Source organism: Anolis sagrei, chromosome Y (assembly GCF_037176765.1).
Source record: "Anolis sagrei isolate rAnoSag1 chromosome Y, rAnoSag1.mat, whole genome shotgun sequence".
NCBI lineage: Eukaryota > Metazoa > Chordata > Lepidosauria > Squamata > Dactyloidae > Anolis > Anolis sagrei.
Genome location: NC_090035.1, coordinates 77,811,902 through 77,829,248, shown reverse-complemented (window position 1 = coordinate 77,829,248; position 17,347 = coordinate 77,811,902). Strand labels below are relative to the sequence as shown.

Below are 17,347 nucleotides of genomic sequence, written 5' to 3'. Positions count from 1 at the left end.
TGGCCATCAGCCTCTGCTTAAAAACCTACAGAGAAGGAGATCCCACTGGACTCCAAAGCAGCCTATTCCATTGTCAAACAGCTCTTACCATCAAGATGTTCTTCCTTGTTGTTGTTGTTGTGTTGTGGTAGGTTTTTTGGGCTATATGGCCATGTTCTAGAAGCATTCTCTCCTGACGTTTCACCTGCATCTATGGCAAGCATCCACAGGATGCTTGCCATAGATGCAGGCGAAATGTCAGGAGAGAATGCTTCTAGAACATGGCCATATAGCCCAAAAAACTTACAACAACACAGTGATTCCAGCCATGAAAGCCTTCGACAATATATTATTGTTGTTGTTGTTATTATTATTATTATTATTATCGTAATACAAAGGCTTGTTAAAATGCCGAGAAATCTGTGCATGCTCAGAGACCTTAACCTTACAGTTATATAGAGTTTGAAAACAGGCTCTGTTTCTCCAGTCTTGGGATTTGTAGTTTGCTGAGGCCCCAGCCCTCTTTAGCAAAACCCTTATCAAACTACAACTCCTGGGATCCCATTGCATTGAGCCAGGGCAGTCAAAGTGGTGTCAAACCGCATTAATTCCAGAGTGTAGATGCCCCCAGCAAGCCTGTCTTTGGTGACTCATCCCTTCCTGATATCCCTGAGTCACTAGAGCGGAGTTTATTTTGGAACCCAATCTTCCCTCTTTCTCTGAATCCAGCTCGATTTAATGAGGCACGATTCTCGGAACTGCGCAAACTACGAAGCTGCCAGCCAACCTGGAGATATATATATATTTTCGTTATCTCTGCATATTTTAAATCTATACATTTAATCAACTCGAAAGAATACCTTCACGCCAGAGACATAACTATTGTCCAATTCCAATCAAGGCTGAGTCAAGGCGGTGAGTAATTTGCAGTCAATTAATCCCAGGCCCTTTCTCTAATTAACAAAGTTTAATTAGCACAAAACACATTACCCCAAAAACCCAATATAGCTTTCTTTCAGAGATTTCCTTTGGTTAACGAACCAATATAGTTTCCAGCTTAATTAAGGCAATGTCATGCAGTTTGATGCTGCATTACTAACTGCATTGGACTGCACTATATGGATGGCCATCTGTCAGGAGGGCTTTGATTGGATGGTCTTTGGAATATCCTCTAAATGTAGGATTGTATGATTCACTGAGACTGAATGGATTGTCTCTTCCTTGGAATGGGATTGGACTGGATGGCCTTTGGGTGTCCCTTCCAGCTCTAGGATTCAACAAAGACTGGATGGCCATCTGTCGGGAGGGCTTGGATTGTGTCTTCCTTTTTGGCAGAAGGGGTTGGACTGGATGTTCTCTGGGGGTCCCATCCAACACTAAACGAACTGGATGGCCTTTGGGTGTCCCTTCCAGTTCTAGGATTCAACAAAGGCTGGATGGCCATCTGTCGGGAGGGATTGGATTGTGTCTTCCTTTTTGGCAGAAGGGGTTAGACTGGATGTTCTTTGGGGGTCCCTTCCAATGCTAGGATTCTCTGATTCAACAGATGTTGGACGGCCATCTGTCTGGAGGGCTTTGATTGTATCTTCCTTAGAATGGGGTGGGGCTGGATGGACTTTGGGGATCCCTTCCAAACTCGAGGGTCCTAATATTCAATGCTGACTGGATGGCCATCTGTCAGGAAGGCCTGGATTGTCTCTTCCCTAAAATGGGGATTTTTGAGATACCTTCCAAACTCTAGGATTCTGTGATTCAGTGGAGATTGGATGGCCATCTGTCAGGAGGGCTTGGATTGGATAGTCTTTGTAGTGTTCTCTAAATGTAGCATGCTATTATTCAGTGAGACTGAATGGATTGTCTCTTCCTTGGAATGGGGTGGGACTGGATGCCCTTTGGGTGTCCCTTCCAGTTCTAGGATTCAACAAAGGCTGGATGGCCATCTGTCGGGAGGGATTGGATTGTGTCTTCCTTTTTGGCAGAAGGGGTTAGACTGGATGTTCTTTGGGGGTCCCTTCCAATGCTAGGATTCTCTGATTCAACAGATGTTGGACGGCCATCTGTCTGGAGGGCTTTGATTGTCTTCCTTAGAATGGGGTGGGGCTGGATGGACTTTGGGGATCCCTTCCAACTCTAGGATTCAACAAAGGCTGGATGGCCATCTGTTGGGAGGGCTTTGATTGTGTCTTTCTTAGTGGGGCTGGATGGACTTTGGGGATCCCTTCCAGCTCGAGGATTCAACAAAGGCTGGATGGCCATCTTTTGGGAGGGCTTTGATTGTGTCTTTCTTAGTGGGGCTGGGTGGACTTTGGAGGTCCCTTCCAGCTCTTGGATTCAACAAAGGGTGGATGGCCATCTGTCTGGAGGGCTTTGATTGTGTCTTCCTTAGACTGGAGTGGGCCTGGATGGCCTTTGGGGGCCCCATCCAGCTCTAGGATTCAATAGAGGTTGGATGGCCATCTGTCAGGAAGGCTTTAATTGTGCCTTCCTTAGAATGGGGTGGGGCTGGATGGACTTTGGGGATCCCTTCCAAACTCTAGGATTCTATGACTCAATGGAGACTGGATGGCCATCTGTCAGGAAGGCTTTGATTGTCTCTTCCCTAGAATGGGGTTGGACTGGATGGTCTTTGCGGGTTCCTTCCACCTCTAGGGTTCTATGATTCAATGGAGACAGGATGGCCATTTGTCACTTGGATTGTGTCTGATTTTGAATGGGGTTGGGCTGGATGGCCTTTGGGGCCCCCTTCCAATGTGGGCAATCCCTCCTTTGGCCCCACTCTTGCATTCCATTCAGATTAGTCCTGGCTGCCCTTCTGATGGTTGAGAAGAGGTGCCAGCATGGGATTCCTCTTGTCCCTATAGCAACCCCACCCAATCCCCTACAGTGATGATTGGCTCCTTGTCTACTTCTTGGCCTCCCAGGCTCAGGCCTTGCATTGTGCCCAGTGCGATTCATTTGCTTCAAACAAACACAAAAGCCTGAATCGGAAACTTGGCAGGCTGTCCAGACAGGAGGAACCCATGCGATGGAAGGAAAGGAACCCATGCTCACCATAATCCTTGGGCAGCGGAGCAGGAGCCGAAGGGTGGACAATGGGCTTCTTCCTCCTCTCCAGGACCGGGCTCTGGAACTCCAAGGGGTGGTGGTCCTCCTCCGAAGGGAGCTCCGCCGAGTCGTCCTTGGTCATGGCCAACGGGAGATCGGTCTCCTGCATCAACACAATAGGGGATTGAGTCAGGCAAAAGGACTACAAATCCCAATGGACGCAACCCTATAATTTATTTATTTATTTATTTCACAGTTTTCTATACCGAGCTTCTCAACCTCGTCGAGGGACTCAGCCCGGTTTACAGCCATAAAAACATATACATTCATTAAAATATCATATATCACAAATTACAAAACAACTTTAAAAACACTAAATATAAAACTACAGTGGTCTATAATGGATCTACACTGCCGTAGAATATGGCTTGACCTATATAATACACGATATGGTCAGTGTACACCCACACACTGCATTATATGGTCAGTGCAGCCTCATATAATAATAATCATCATAATCATAATCATCATCATCATCTTATATAATATGACTACACTGAATTGCATTATGTTAGTCTACACCAAGTATATAATGCAGTTTGACCTATGCACTGCATTATATAGTCATTGTAGAGTCCCATATAATAATAATAATAATAATAATAATAATAATAATAATAATAATAGATTTTATATAATATGACTACACTGAAATGCATTATATTAGTCTACACTGAACATATAATGCGGTTTGAGCCTTTGACTCACTCCCACACAGTTGGATCATCAAGTGCCTAGACACCATCGGGATTTGTAAAAACGTTGGTACTTTTATTGAAAATATGATGTAAAATAATAATAATAATAATAATAATAGACCTATATAATATGACTACACTGAAATGCATTATGTTAGTCTACACTAAGCATATAACGCAGTTTGACCTATGCACTGCATGGTCAGTGTAGAGTCCCATATAGTAATAGTAGTAATAATAACAATAATAATAATAATAATAATAATAATAATAATAATAGATTTATATAATATGCCTACACTGAAATGCATTATGTTAGTCTACACTGAACATATATTGCAGTTTGACCCATGCACTGCATTATATGGTTGGTGTAGAGTCCAATATAATAATAATAATAATAATAATAATAATAATAATAATAAAGCAAGGGCACAAAAGACCAGTTATTGATTGACAAAATGATTCTGGAGAACTGCAAAAGCCGAAAAACCAATCTTCACATGACATGGATTGACTACAAAAAAGTCTTTGACTCACTCCCACACAGTTGGATCATCAAGTGCCTAGACACCATCAGGATTTGTAAAAACGTTGGTACTTTTATTGAAAATATGATGTAAAATAATAATAATAATAATAGATTTATATAGTATGACTACACTGAATTGCATTATATTAGTACACACTGACCATATAATGCCGTTTGAACCATGCTCCACATTATATGGTCAGTGTAGAGTCCCATATAACAACAACAACAACAACAACAACAACAACAATAATAGATTTATATAATATGACTACACTGCATGCAAATTATTATTATTGTTGTTATTTTTTATATATTTGATGACAATATATAAAAAATAACAACAGCAATAATAATAATTTGCATTAATTTGCGATAACAATAAGAATATTATAAATATAATATATAAAATATAACAACAGCAATAATAATAATAATAATTTGCATTAATTGACAATAACAATAAGAATATAATAAATATAATAATATATAAAATATAACAAAAATAACAATAATTCCCATTATATAGCAATAATGATAAGAATATAATAAATATAATAATATATAAAGTATAACAACAGCAATAATAATGATACCAACTCCAATAACAATTATATTATTATTAATATTAATCATTAATAATAAGGAAAATTATAATAATTCCCAGTATGTAATAATAGCAATAATAACAATACTATAAATATAATAATATATAAAATATAACAACAGCAATACTAATAATTCCATTATATAGCAATAATGATAAGAATGTAATAAATATAATAATATATAAAATAAGAATATTATAAATATAACAATATATAAAATATAACAACAGTAATCATAATGATACCAACAACAATAACAATTATATTATTATTAACATTAATAAATAATAAGAAGAAAAAGATAATATGTAATACTGTAATAGCAATAATAACAATACTATAAATATAATAATATATAAAATATAACAACAGCAACAATAATAATAATTTGCATTAATTGACAATAACAATAAGAATATTATAAATATAATAATATATAAAATATAACAACAGCAATAATAATAATTTGCATTATATAGCAATAATGATAAGAATATAATAAATATAATAATATATAAAATATAACAACAGCGATAATAATGATACAAACTACAATAACAATTATATTATTATTAACATTAATCAATAATAATAAGGAAAATGATAATAATTCCTAGTATGTAATACTGTAATAGCAAAAATAAAAATACTATAAATATAATAATATATAAAATATAACAACAGCAATAATAATAATAATGATAATTTGCATTAATTGACAATAACAATAAGAATATTATAAATATAATAATATATAAAATATAACAACAGCGATAATGATACCAACTACAATAACAATTATATTATTATTAACATTAATCAATAATAATAATAAGGAAAATGATAATAATTCCCAGTATGTAATGCTGGAATAGCAAAAATAACAATACTATAAATATAATAATATATAAAATATAACAACAGCAATAATAATAATTTGCATTACTTTACAATAGCAATAAGAATATAATAAATATAATAATATATAAAATATAACAACAGCAATACTAATAATTCCAATTATATAGCAATAATGATAAAATATATTAAATATAATAATATATAAAATATAACAACAGCAATAATAATAATATTAATTCCCATTATATAGCAATAATGATAAGAATATTATAAATATAATAATATATAAAATATAACAAGAGCAATAATAATAATAATTCCCATTATATAGCAATAATAAGAATATAATAAATATAATAATATATAAACAACAACAGCAATAATAATAATAATAATAATAATAATAATAATAATAATAATAATATGCTCTCTTTCCTCTTCCATGCTCAGAACAATTCCCATCTACATCGGCACACATAGGCCTATCTCAAAGATCTATAGCAATGCATTAGAAACGTCTGCTGCAAAACAATTGAGCCAATGCAAAGGATCAGCAGCAACGAAACGCTCCTTTATTTCCCCAAAGCCTATCCAAATAAATATGTTTTTAGCAGACGCCGGAAAGGCATAAATGTATTTTGAGCAGAAGGGAGTTCCCTAACCGTGTGGGCACGGGCTATTTATGGCAAAGGCATGCGTGCGCCCAGAAACCGGGACACATATCCCTCTTTGCTTCCCACGTATTACGGGAATTCAGTGGGACAGCATGCAATACGGCTTGCTTGATCCACAACCTGCAATGTGAATGCATATTAATAGAGCAGGAGGTGGTCCAACATATAGATCCTTTTAGGATTTAATAGGTTAAAATATAATAATATAATAATTAAACAATACAATAAAATAATATCATAAAATAATAATAATAATATAATTTTAATGATGGTGGTGATAATAATAATAATAATAATAATATCATAATAAAAGCAAAATGATAATAAAAATAATAACATGTCATAATAATATAATGTTAATTATGGCAATAGTAATATAATAATAATAATAAATACAATAATATAATTTTGATGATGGTGATATTTCACACTAGGATTTAATAGGTTAAAATATAATAATATCATAATAAAACAATAAAACAAAATAATATCATAAAATAATAATAATATAATTTTAATGATGGTGATAATAATATCATAATAAAAACAAAATAATAATAAAAATAATAACAGATCATAATAATAAAATTTTAATGATGATGAGGTTAGTAATATTATAATAATAATAATAAATATAATAATATAATTTTAATGATGGTGATAATAATAATAATATCATAATAAAAGCAAAATGATAATTAAAATAATAACATATAATAATAATGTAATTTTGATTATGGTGATATATCATAATAAAACAATGAAATAAAGTAATTATAGAAATAATAAACCATCATAATAATAATTTAATAATACAATAAAATAAGAATAAAACAATATAATATAATATAATATAATATAATAATTTTAATGATGGTGGTGATAATAATAATATCATAATAAAAACAAAATGATAATAAAAATAATAACATACCATAATAATATAATTTTGTAATATAATTATAATAATAATAATATAATTTTGATTATGGTGATATATCATAATAAAACACTGCAATAAATTAATAATAGAAATAATAAAATATCGTAATAATATCATAAGACAATAAAATAAGAATAAAACAAAACAATATAATATGATCATATAAAGTTAATGATGTAATAATATTAGAATAAAAACAAAATAATAATAAAAATAATAACAGATCACAATAATAAAACTTTAATGATGATGATGATAGTAATATAATAATAATAAATATAATAATATAATTTTGATTATGGTGATATATCATAATAAAACAATGAAATAAATTAATAATAGAAATAATAAAATATCATAATAATAACACAATAAAATAAGAAAACTAAATATAATCATATAATGTTAATGATGTAATAATATCAGAATAAAACAAAATAAAATAATATAATAATATAATTTTAACGATGGTGATAGTAATATAATAATAATAATAATATAATTTTGATGATGGTGATATATCATAATAAAACAATGAAATAAATTAATAATAAAAATAATAAAATATAATAATAATAATAATATAAAACAATAAAATAAGAATATAATCATATAATGTTAATGATGATAATAATAATAATAATATCAGGATAAAAAAATAAAACTCAATAATAATTATAAAATATAATAATATAATACAACAAATTATTAATAAAATAATAATTTATCATCATAATACAATTTTAATGATGATGTCAATAAAGCAATAAAATAAAATAATAGTAAAATAATATATCATGATATCATAATAATAAAACAAAATAATAATAATATAATATATCATCATAATATAATTTTAATGATTAGTATAATATCATAGTAAAAATAAAATTAAAATAAAAAATATCATAATATCACAATAAGACTATAAAATAACAAAAACAATAAAATATAGCAATAATATAATTTTATTGATGATAAGAATTTCAGAAGAAAACATCAAAACACAATAAAATAAAAATAATAATATATCATAATCATATCATAAGTAACAATAAAATATAATAATCATATCATCATAAAACAATATAATAATACAAATAATAAAATATAATAATCATATCATAATAAAATAATAAAACAAAATAATAACACAAATAATAAAAATATCATGAAACAATAAAACAAAATAATATTAATAATTTTAATGATAATGATAATAATATTATCCAACATTTTCTTTGCTAACCATTATTCTATAATGCACGCAAGGTTTTCCTTCCACCTGCTATTTATTTTAGTCTCTTTTTCTGCATTTCCGTGTGCAACTATGGTCATGGCAATGGTTTCTTTTCTGAATAAATTGTTGTTGTTGTTGTTGTTGTTGTTGCTGTTATATGGGAGATATTATGGGAGAAGGAGATTGGAAAATAAAAAGGGAGAGGGATATTGGAAACTCAGGGGGGAAGTATTGGAAATATAGGAAGAGGGCATTGGAAATAATATGGGAGAAGGATATTGGAAACACAGGTGGGAGGTATTGGAAAATAAAGAAGGAAATGTATTGGAAATAATATGGGAGATATGTTAGAAATATGGGAGAGACTGGAAATATTATGGGAATTATGGGGATATAGAAACAAGGGAGGGAGGTATTGGGAATATGGGGTATTGGAAATGTTATGGGAGAGACTGGAAATAATATGGGAGAGGGATGTTACAAATATGGGAGGGAGATATTGGGATCAATACGGGATATTGGGAGTAATATGAGAGGGTGATATTATTGGAAATATGGCATATTAGGAAAATGAGAAGGAGATAATATGGGAGAAGGATATTGGGAATGTGGGAGGGGGATATTGGGAATAATATGGGAAATATTGGAAATTATATGGGGATACAGGAAATATGGGAGAGGGATACTGGAAATATGAGAGAAGGATATTGGGAATAAGGGAGGTGGGTATTGGAAATAATATGGGAAATATTGGGAATAATATGGGAAGGATATTGGAAATATGGGAAATAATATGGGATACAGGTATTGTAAATATGGGAGAGAGATACTGGGAATCTGGGGGAGAGATACTGGAAATAATATGGAAGATACTGGAAATAATATGAGAGAAGGATATTGGGAATATGGGATGGAGATATTGGGGATAATATAGGAAATATTGGGAATTATATGGGAAGAAGATACAGGAAATATGAGAGGGATATTGGGAATAATATGGGAGAGATATTAGAAATATGGGAGGGGAATACTAGAAATAGTATGGGAAATAGGTATTGGGAATTATGTGAGAAGGATATTGGAAATATGGGAAATAATATGGGAGATAGATAACGGGAATCTGGGAGAGAGATACTGGAAATAATATGGAAGATACTGGAAATAATATGGGAGAAGATATTGGGAATATGGGTGGAAGATATTGGAAATAATATGGGAAATATTGGAAATTATATGGGAAGAAGATACAGGAAATATGAGAGGGATATTGGGAATAATATGGGAGAGATATTATAAATATGGGAGGGAGATACTGGAAATAATATGGGAAGTAGATATTGGGAATTATATGGGAAGGATATTGGAAATAATATGGGAGATAGATATTGTAAATATGGGAGGGAGATATTAGGAATCTGGGAAGGAAATACAGGAAATATGAGAGAAGGATACTGGGAATAATATGGGAGAAGGATATTGGGAATGTGGGAGGGGGATATTGGAAATAATATGGGAAATATTGGGAATTATATGGGAAGGAAATACAGGAAATATGGGAGAGGGGTATAAGGAATAATATGGAAGAGATATTAGAAATATGGGAGTGGGATACTGGAAATAGTATGGGAAAGTGGTATTGGGAATAATATGGGAAGGATGGGGGATACTGGAAATAGTATGGGAATTATATGGGAAGGATATTGGAAATATGGGAAATAATATGGGAGTCAGGTATAGTAAATATGGGAGAGAGATACTGGGAATCTGGGGTAGAGATACTGGAAATAATATGGAAGATACTAGAAATAATATGAGAGAAGTATATTGGAAATATCGGAGGGGGATATTGGGAATAATATGGAAGATACTGGAAATAATATGGGAGTGATATTAGAAATATGGGAGGGGGATACTGGAAATAGTATGGGAATTATATGGGAAGGATATTGGAAATATGGGAAATAATATGGGAGATAGATATTGTAAATATGGGGGAGAGATATTAGGAATCTGGGAAGGAAATACAGGAAATATGGTAGAGGGATATTGGGAATAATATGGGAGATACTGGAAATAATATGGGAGAAGGATATTGGTAATATTGGAAATAATATGGGAAATATTGGAAATTATATGGGAAAGAGGTACAGGAAATATGGGAGAGGGATACTGGAAATAATATGGGAGAGATATTACAAATATGGAAGGGGGATACTGGAAATAGTATGGGAATTATATGGGAAGGATATTGGAAATATGGGAAATAATATGGGAGACAGGTATTGTAAATATGGGAGAGAGATATTAGGAATCTGGGAAGGAAATACAGGAAATATGGGAGAGGGATATTGGGAATAATATGGGAGATACTGGAAATAATATGGGAGAAGGATATTGGGAATATGGGAGGGAGATATTGGAAATAATATGGGAAATATTGGAAATTATATGGGAAGGAGATACAGGAAATATGGGAGAGGGATATAAGGAATAATATGGGAGAGATATTAGAAATATGGGAAGGGGATACTGGAAATAGTATGGGAATTATATGGGACGGATATTGGAAATATGGGAAATAATATGGGAGATAGATATTGTAAATATGGGAGGGAGATATTAGGAATCTGGGAAGGAAATACAGGAAATATGGGAAATAATATGGGAAATATTGGGAATTATATGGGAAGGAGATACAGGAAATATGGGAGAGGGATATTAGGAATAATATGGGAGAGATATTAGAAATATGGGAGGGAGATACTGGAAATAGTATGGGAAGTAGGTATTGAGAATAATATGGGAAGGGTATTGGAAATATGGGAAATAATATGGGAGACAGGTATTGTAAATATGGGAGAGAGATATTAGGAATCTGGGAAGGAAATACAGTAAATATGGGAGAGGGATATTGGGAATAATATGGGAAATATTGGAAATTATATGGGAAGGAGATACAGGAAATATGAGATGGATATTGCGAATAATAGGGGATTTTGGAAATAATATGGGGGAGGGATATTAGTAATCTGGGAAGAAGACACAGGAAATATGGGAGACGGATACTGGAAACAATGTGGAAGATAATAGATACATTATGGGAGGGGGAGTGGGGCGAAGACATCGAGACATGGAGCGAGAAATAGTCGTGAATCCAGTCTGGAGACGGGAAAAATGGGGTCAAGGGGTGTGGTGTGGGTCCTTTGGGTCTGGGAAAAGGGGTCCAGTGGGGAAAGATGGGGGTCTTTCCTTGGAGACCCTCTGTATGTGCATCCGGGCAGAGAGGATGCGCAAAGAAGAGGAGGGGGCCTCCTTGAAAGGATGGAGATGGATGGATGCAGGCCTTGCCAGGGAGGGATGCAGCCATTCCTGGGGGAAAGTGGGGGAAAAGACCCCCTTCCAGGAGGAAGGAGACCACTCCAGGACCGAAGCCTTACCTGGGAAAGAGGGAAGGAGGCGAGGATTCCCAGGCAGGGATGGAGAGACGGATGCACAGAGGCGGTGGTGATGGTGGTGATGGAGGCGTCTCAGCATCAGCAGCATCAGCAGCATCCGCTCCGGCTCATGCGCAGCATCAGCACCACTCCGCTCCCCATCCCCGCCTCCTTGGCAAAAGGAGGGGGAAAGGCAGGCCAAAGCCATGGCAAAGCAAAGGAAATGGATCTGAAAGGCAAAATGCTTTGGATTTTGCAATCCCATCCCTTCCTACGTCCCTTGCAATAAGTGCCAGATATAATATCGTTCTATCATTTTGCACACATTGAGTATCTGAAATGCAAAATGCTTTGCATTTTGGACTCCCTCCCTGATATTTCCATCTATTTTTCCTATTCTGCATCCCTTCCTGCATTCCTTGCAATTAGTGCCAGATATATTATCATGCTATCATTTTGCACACATTGAGTATCTGAAATGCAAAATTTTTTTTGGATTTTGCAACCTTTTCCAGATATATATCAGAAGCATCATGTTATCATTTTGCACACTCTGAGCATCTAAAATGCAAAATATTTTGGATTTTGCAGTCATTTGCAGATATATATTAGAAGCATCATGCTATGATTTTGCACACTCTGGGCATCTGAAATGCAAAATGTTTTGGATTTTGGAATCATTTCCAGATATATATTAGAAGCATCATGCTATGATTTTGCACACTCTGAGCATCTAAAATGCAAAATGTTTTGGATTTTGCAATCTTTTGCAGATATATATCAGAAGCATCCATGCTATGATTTTGCACACTCTGAGCATCTGAAATGCAAAATGTTTTGGATTTTTGAATCATTTCCAGATATACATCAGAAGCATTGTGCTATGATTTTGCACACACTGAGTCTCCAAAATGCAAAATATTTTGGATTTTGCAATCTTTTCCAGATATATATCAGAAGCATCATGCTATCATTTTGCACACTCTGAGTCTCCAAAATGCAAAATATTTTGGATTTGTAGATATATATCAGAAGCATCATGCTATGATTTTGCACACACTGAGCATCTGAAATGCAAAATGTTTTGGATTTTGGAATCCCTTCCCAGATATCGAGATATTTCCTATATTTATTTCCTATTTTGCATCGCTTTCTGCATCCTTTCCCAGGTGCTTGCAATCATTTCCAGATATAAATCGGAAGCATCATGCTATGATTTTGCGCACACTGAGTCTCCAAAATGCAAAATGTTTTGGATTTTGGAATCATTTGCAGATATACATCAGAAGCATCGTGCTATGATTTTGCACACTCTGAGTCTCCAAAATGCAAAATATTTTGGATTTTGCAATTTTTGCAGATATATAGCAGAAGCATCATGCTATGATTTTGCAGAAACACTGGGCATCTGAAATGCAAAATATTTTGGATTTTGGAATCATTTCCAGATATACATCAGAAGCATCGTGCTATGATTTTGCACACACTGAGCATCTGAAATGCAAAATGTTTTGGATTTTGGAATCCCTTCCCAGATATCGAGATATTTCCTATATTTATTTCCTATTTTGCATCGCTTTCTGCATCCTTTCCCAGGTGCTTGCAATCATTTCCAGATATAAATCGGAAGCATCATGCTATGATTTTGCGCACACTGAGTCTCCAAAATGCAAAATGTTTTGGATTTTGGAATCATTTGCAGATATACATCAGAAGCATCGTGCTATGATTTTGCACACTCTGAGTCTCCAAAATGCAAAATATTTTGGATTTTGCAATTTTTGCAGATATATAGCAGAAGCATCATGCTATGATTTTGCAGAAACACTGGGCATCTGAAATGCAAAATATTTTGGATTTTGGAATCATTTCCAGATATACATCAGAAGCATCGTGCTATGATTTTGCACACACTGAGCATCTGAAATGCAAAATGTTTTGGATTTTGGAATCCCTTCCCAGATATCGAGATATTTCCTATATTTATTTCCTATTTTGCATCGCTTTCTGCATCCTTTCCCAGGTGCTTGCAATCATTTCCAGATATAAATTGGAAGCATCATGCGATGATTTTGCACACACTGAGTCTCCAAAATGCAAAATGTTTTTTGAATTTTGGAATCCCTCCCCAGATATTGGGATAGTTCTATAATAGGAAATATCTTCCCTATTCTGCATCCTTTGCAGGTCACCTTTGGAATCCTTTCTGAGATATTGTGATATTTGTATATATATTTTTCCTATAGTGCATCTCTTTCTGCATCCTTTCCCAGGTGCTTGCAATCACTGCCAGATATACATCAGACGCATCATGCTACGATTTTCCATACATTGAGCATCTGAAATGCATCTAAGTTTTTTCTTTGCTATTCTTATTATGTTTGTTGTTGTTCATTCGTTCAGTCGTTTCCGACTCTTCGTGACCTCATGGACCAGCCCACGCCAGAGCACCCTGTCGGCCGTCACCACCCCCAGCTCCTTCAAGGTCAGTCCAGTCACTTCAAGGATGCCATCCATCCATCTTGCCCTTGGTCGGCCCCTCTTCCTTTTGCCTTCCACTTTCCCCAGCATCATTGTCTTCTCCAGGCTTTGCTGTCTCCTCATGATGTGGCCAAAGGACTTCCACTTTGTCTTCAACAGTGAGCAGCCGGGCTTTCTTTCCTGGAGGATGGACTGGTTGGATCTTCTCGCAGTCCAAGGCACTCTCAGGACTTTCCTCCAGCACCACAGCTCAAAAGCATCTCTCTTCCTTTGCTCAGCCTTCCTGAAGGTCCAGCTCTCACATCCGTAGGTGACTACAGGGAAGACCATGGCTTTGACTAGGCAATGGATCTTGGTTGCCAGTCTGATGTCTCTACTCTTTACTATTTGATCGAGACTGGACATTGCTCTCCTCCCAAGAAGGAAGCGTCTCCTGATTTCCTGGCCACAGTCTGCATCTGCAGTCATCTTTGCGCCTAGAAATACAAAGCCTGTCACGGCCTCCACGGTTTCTCCCTCTATTTCCCAGTTGTCAATCATTCTTGTTGCCATAATCTTGGTTTTTTGGATGTTTCACTGCAACCCGGCTTTTGCGCTTTCTTCTTCCACCTTGATTAGAAGGCTCCTCAGCTCCTCCTCGCTTTCGGCCGTCAGAGTGGTGTCATCTGCATATCTGAGGTTGTGAATGTTTCTTCCAGCAATTTTCACCCCAGCTTTGCATTCCTCAAGCCCCGCACATCCTCGCATGATGTGTTCTGCATACAAGTTAAAAAGGTTGGGTGAGAGGATGCAGCCTTGCCGTACGCCTTTCCCAATCTTGACCCAGTCTCTTCTTCTGTGGTCAGTTCTGACTGTTGCGACTTGGTCCTTGTCCAGATTCCTCAGGAGAGAGGGAAGGGGGCTTGGGATGCCCATCCCACCCAGAACTTGCCACCATTTATGATGATCCACACAGTCAAAGGCTTTAGAATAGTCAATGAAACAGAAGTAGATGTTTTTCTGAAACTCCCTGCCTTTCTCTCCACAGGGAGACTCAAAGTGGCTTATATGTTTGCATATATGTTGGAGAGGGGACCCAGATGTAAACACTGATTAATGCGTGCTTCCTATCTATTCCCTGCTTTCTGTTTTCACAGACCATCCATGGCGTGAAAATATTTCCAAACAAATTCCAAAAAGCAAGCCCCAATTTGGCCGTTTTATCTAAATGACATGATATTCCTATGCCATCTATCTATATATATAAAAATGCTCTGTGCGTCATGAGTACCTTAAAAACAAAAGAACCAATGAACGAAACCACACCAAATTTGGCAACAAAACGTCTCACAACACAAGGAGTGACCATCACTCAAAAAATTATGATTTTGTCATTTGGGAGTTGTAGTTGCTGGGATTTATAGTTCACCTACAATCAAAGAGCATTCTTAACACCACCAACGATGGAATTGAACCAAACTTGGCACACTGGAAGGGTTTGGTGGGCAGTGTCCTTTGGTTTTGGAGTTGTAGTTCACCTACATCCAGAGATCACTGTGGACTCAAACAAGGATGGATTTGGACCAAACTTGGCACAAAAACTCAATATGCCCAAATGTGGACACTGGTGGAGTTTGGGGGAAATAGACCTTGACATTTGGGAATTGTAGTTACTGGGATTTATAGTTCACCTATAATCAAAGAGCATTCTGAACCCCACCAACGATGGAATTGAACCAAACTTGGCACACAGTTCTCCCATGACCAACAGAAAAAAGAAGGCTTTGATGGGCAGTGTCCTTTGGTTTTGGAGTTGTAGTTCACCTACATCCAGAGATCACTGTGGACTCAAACAAGGATGGATTTGTACCAAACTTGGCACAAATACTCAATATGCCCAAATGTGGACACTGGTGGAGTTTGGGGGAAATAGACCTTGACATTTGGGAATTGTAGTTACTGGGATTTATAGTTCACCTATAATCAAAGAGCATTCTGAACCCCACCAACGATGGAATTGAACCAAACTTGGCACACAGTTCTCCCATGACCAACAGAAAAAAGAAGGCTTTGATGGGCAGTGTCCTTTGGTTTTGGAGTTGTAGTTCACCTACATCCAGAGATCATTCTGGACTCAAACAATGATGGATTTGGACCAAACTCTACACGAATACTCAATATGTCCAAATGTGAACACTGGTGGAGTTTGAGGAAAATAGAATTTTGTCATTTGGGAGTTGTACTTGCTGGGATTTATAGTTCACCTACAATCACAGAGCACTCTGAAACCCACCAATGATAGAACTGGGTCAAACCTCCCACACAGAACCCCCATGTGGGCCACAGCAACGCCTGGCAGGGGACGGCTAGTTATATATAACAGGACTTGCATGTCCATGGGTTTGGATATCTGGGAGGGAGATAGATGCCTATTATCATCATCAACGTCGTCCCACTTTTATCTCAGGAACCAAAATCCAAAGTGCTGCACGAGAGAGAAAAATTGAGATATTGTTGTTGTTGTTGTTAATAATAATATTATTATTAACAGGTTTGACCCTGTTTAGCACTTCGTTTCCAAAGCCAGGCACAATCCGTTGCTTTCAGGGCATTATTTTCGGCTGTTGTGCTGCAAAGCCACTTCCAAAGTTTCGTTCCTTAGCAAAGTCTGGAGATGGTCTGGAATAATAATGAACAAGAACGACAATATAAAGAGACCTCGGAGGCCCCCTTCTTCTCACAGCTTCCTCCAAATATACTAGGAGTTTGAGCATGTCGCCCGCCAAGATCATAATGCTGTGGAATCATAGTTT

General features: G+C 35.4%; 1 protein-coding gene across 6 annotated transcripts in view; it reads right to left on the bottom strand.

The window, feature by feature from the left end:
* Positions 1-12,221, bottom strand: part of CLIP3 (CAP-Gly domain containing linker protein 3) — a 52,081-nt gene extending 39,860 nt beyond the window's left edge. For all 6 annotated transcript variants that reach the window (XR_010908811.1, XR_010908812.1, XR_010908814.1 and 3 more), the window contains exons 1-2: positions 12,078-12,221; positions 3,031-3,187 (exon numbers count right to left, since the gene is read on the bottom strand). Coding sequence is in view for 2 of the 6 variants with exons in the window: in XM_067461653.1 (XP_067317754.1) it covers positions 3,031-3,166 (136 nt within the window). In the remaining 4 variants the exon portion in view is untranslated. The remainder of the gene's footprint in view (positions 1-3,030; positions 3,188-12,077) is intronic.
* Between the last annotated feature and the right edge of the window lie 5,126 nt (positions 12,222-17,347).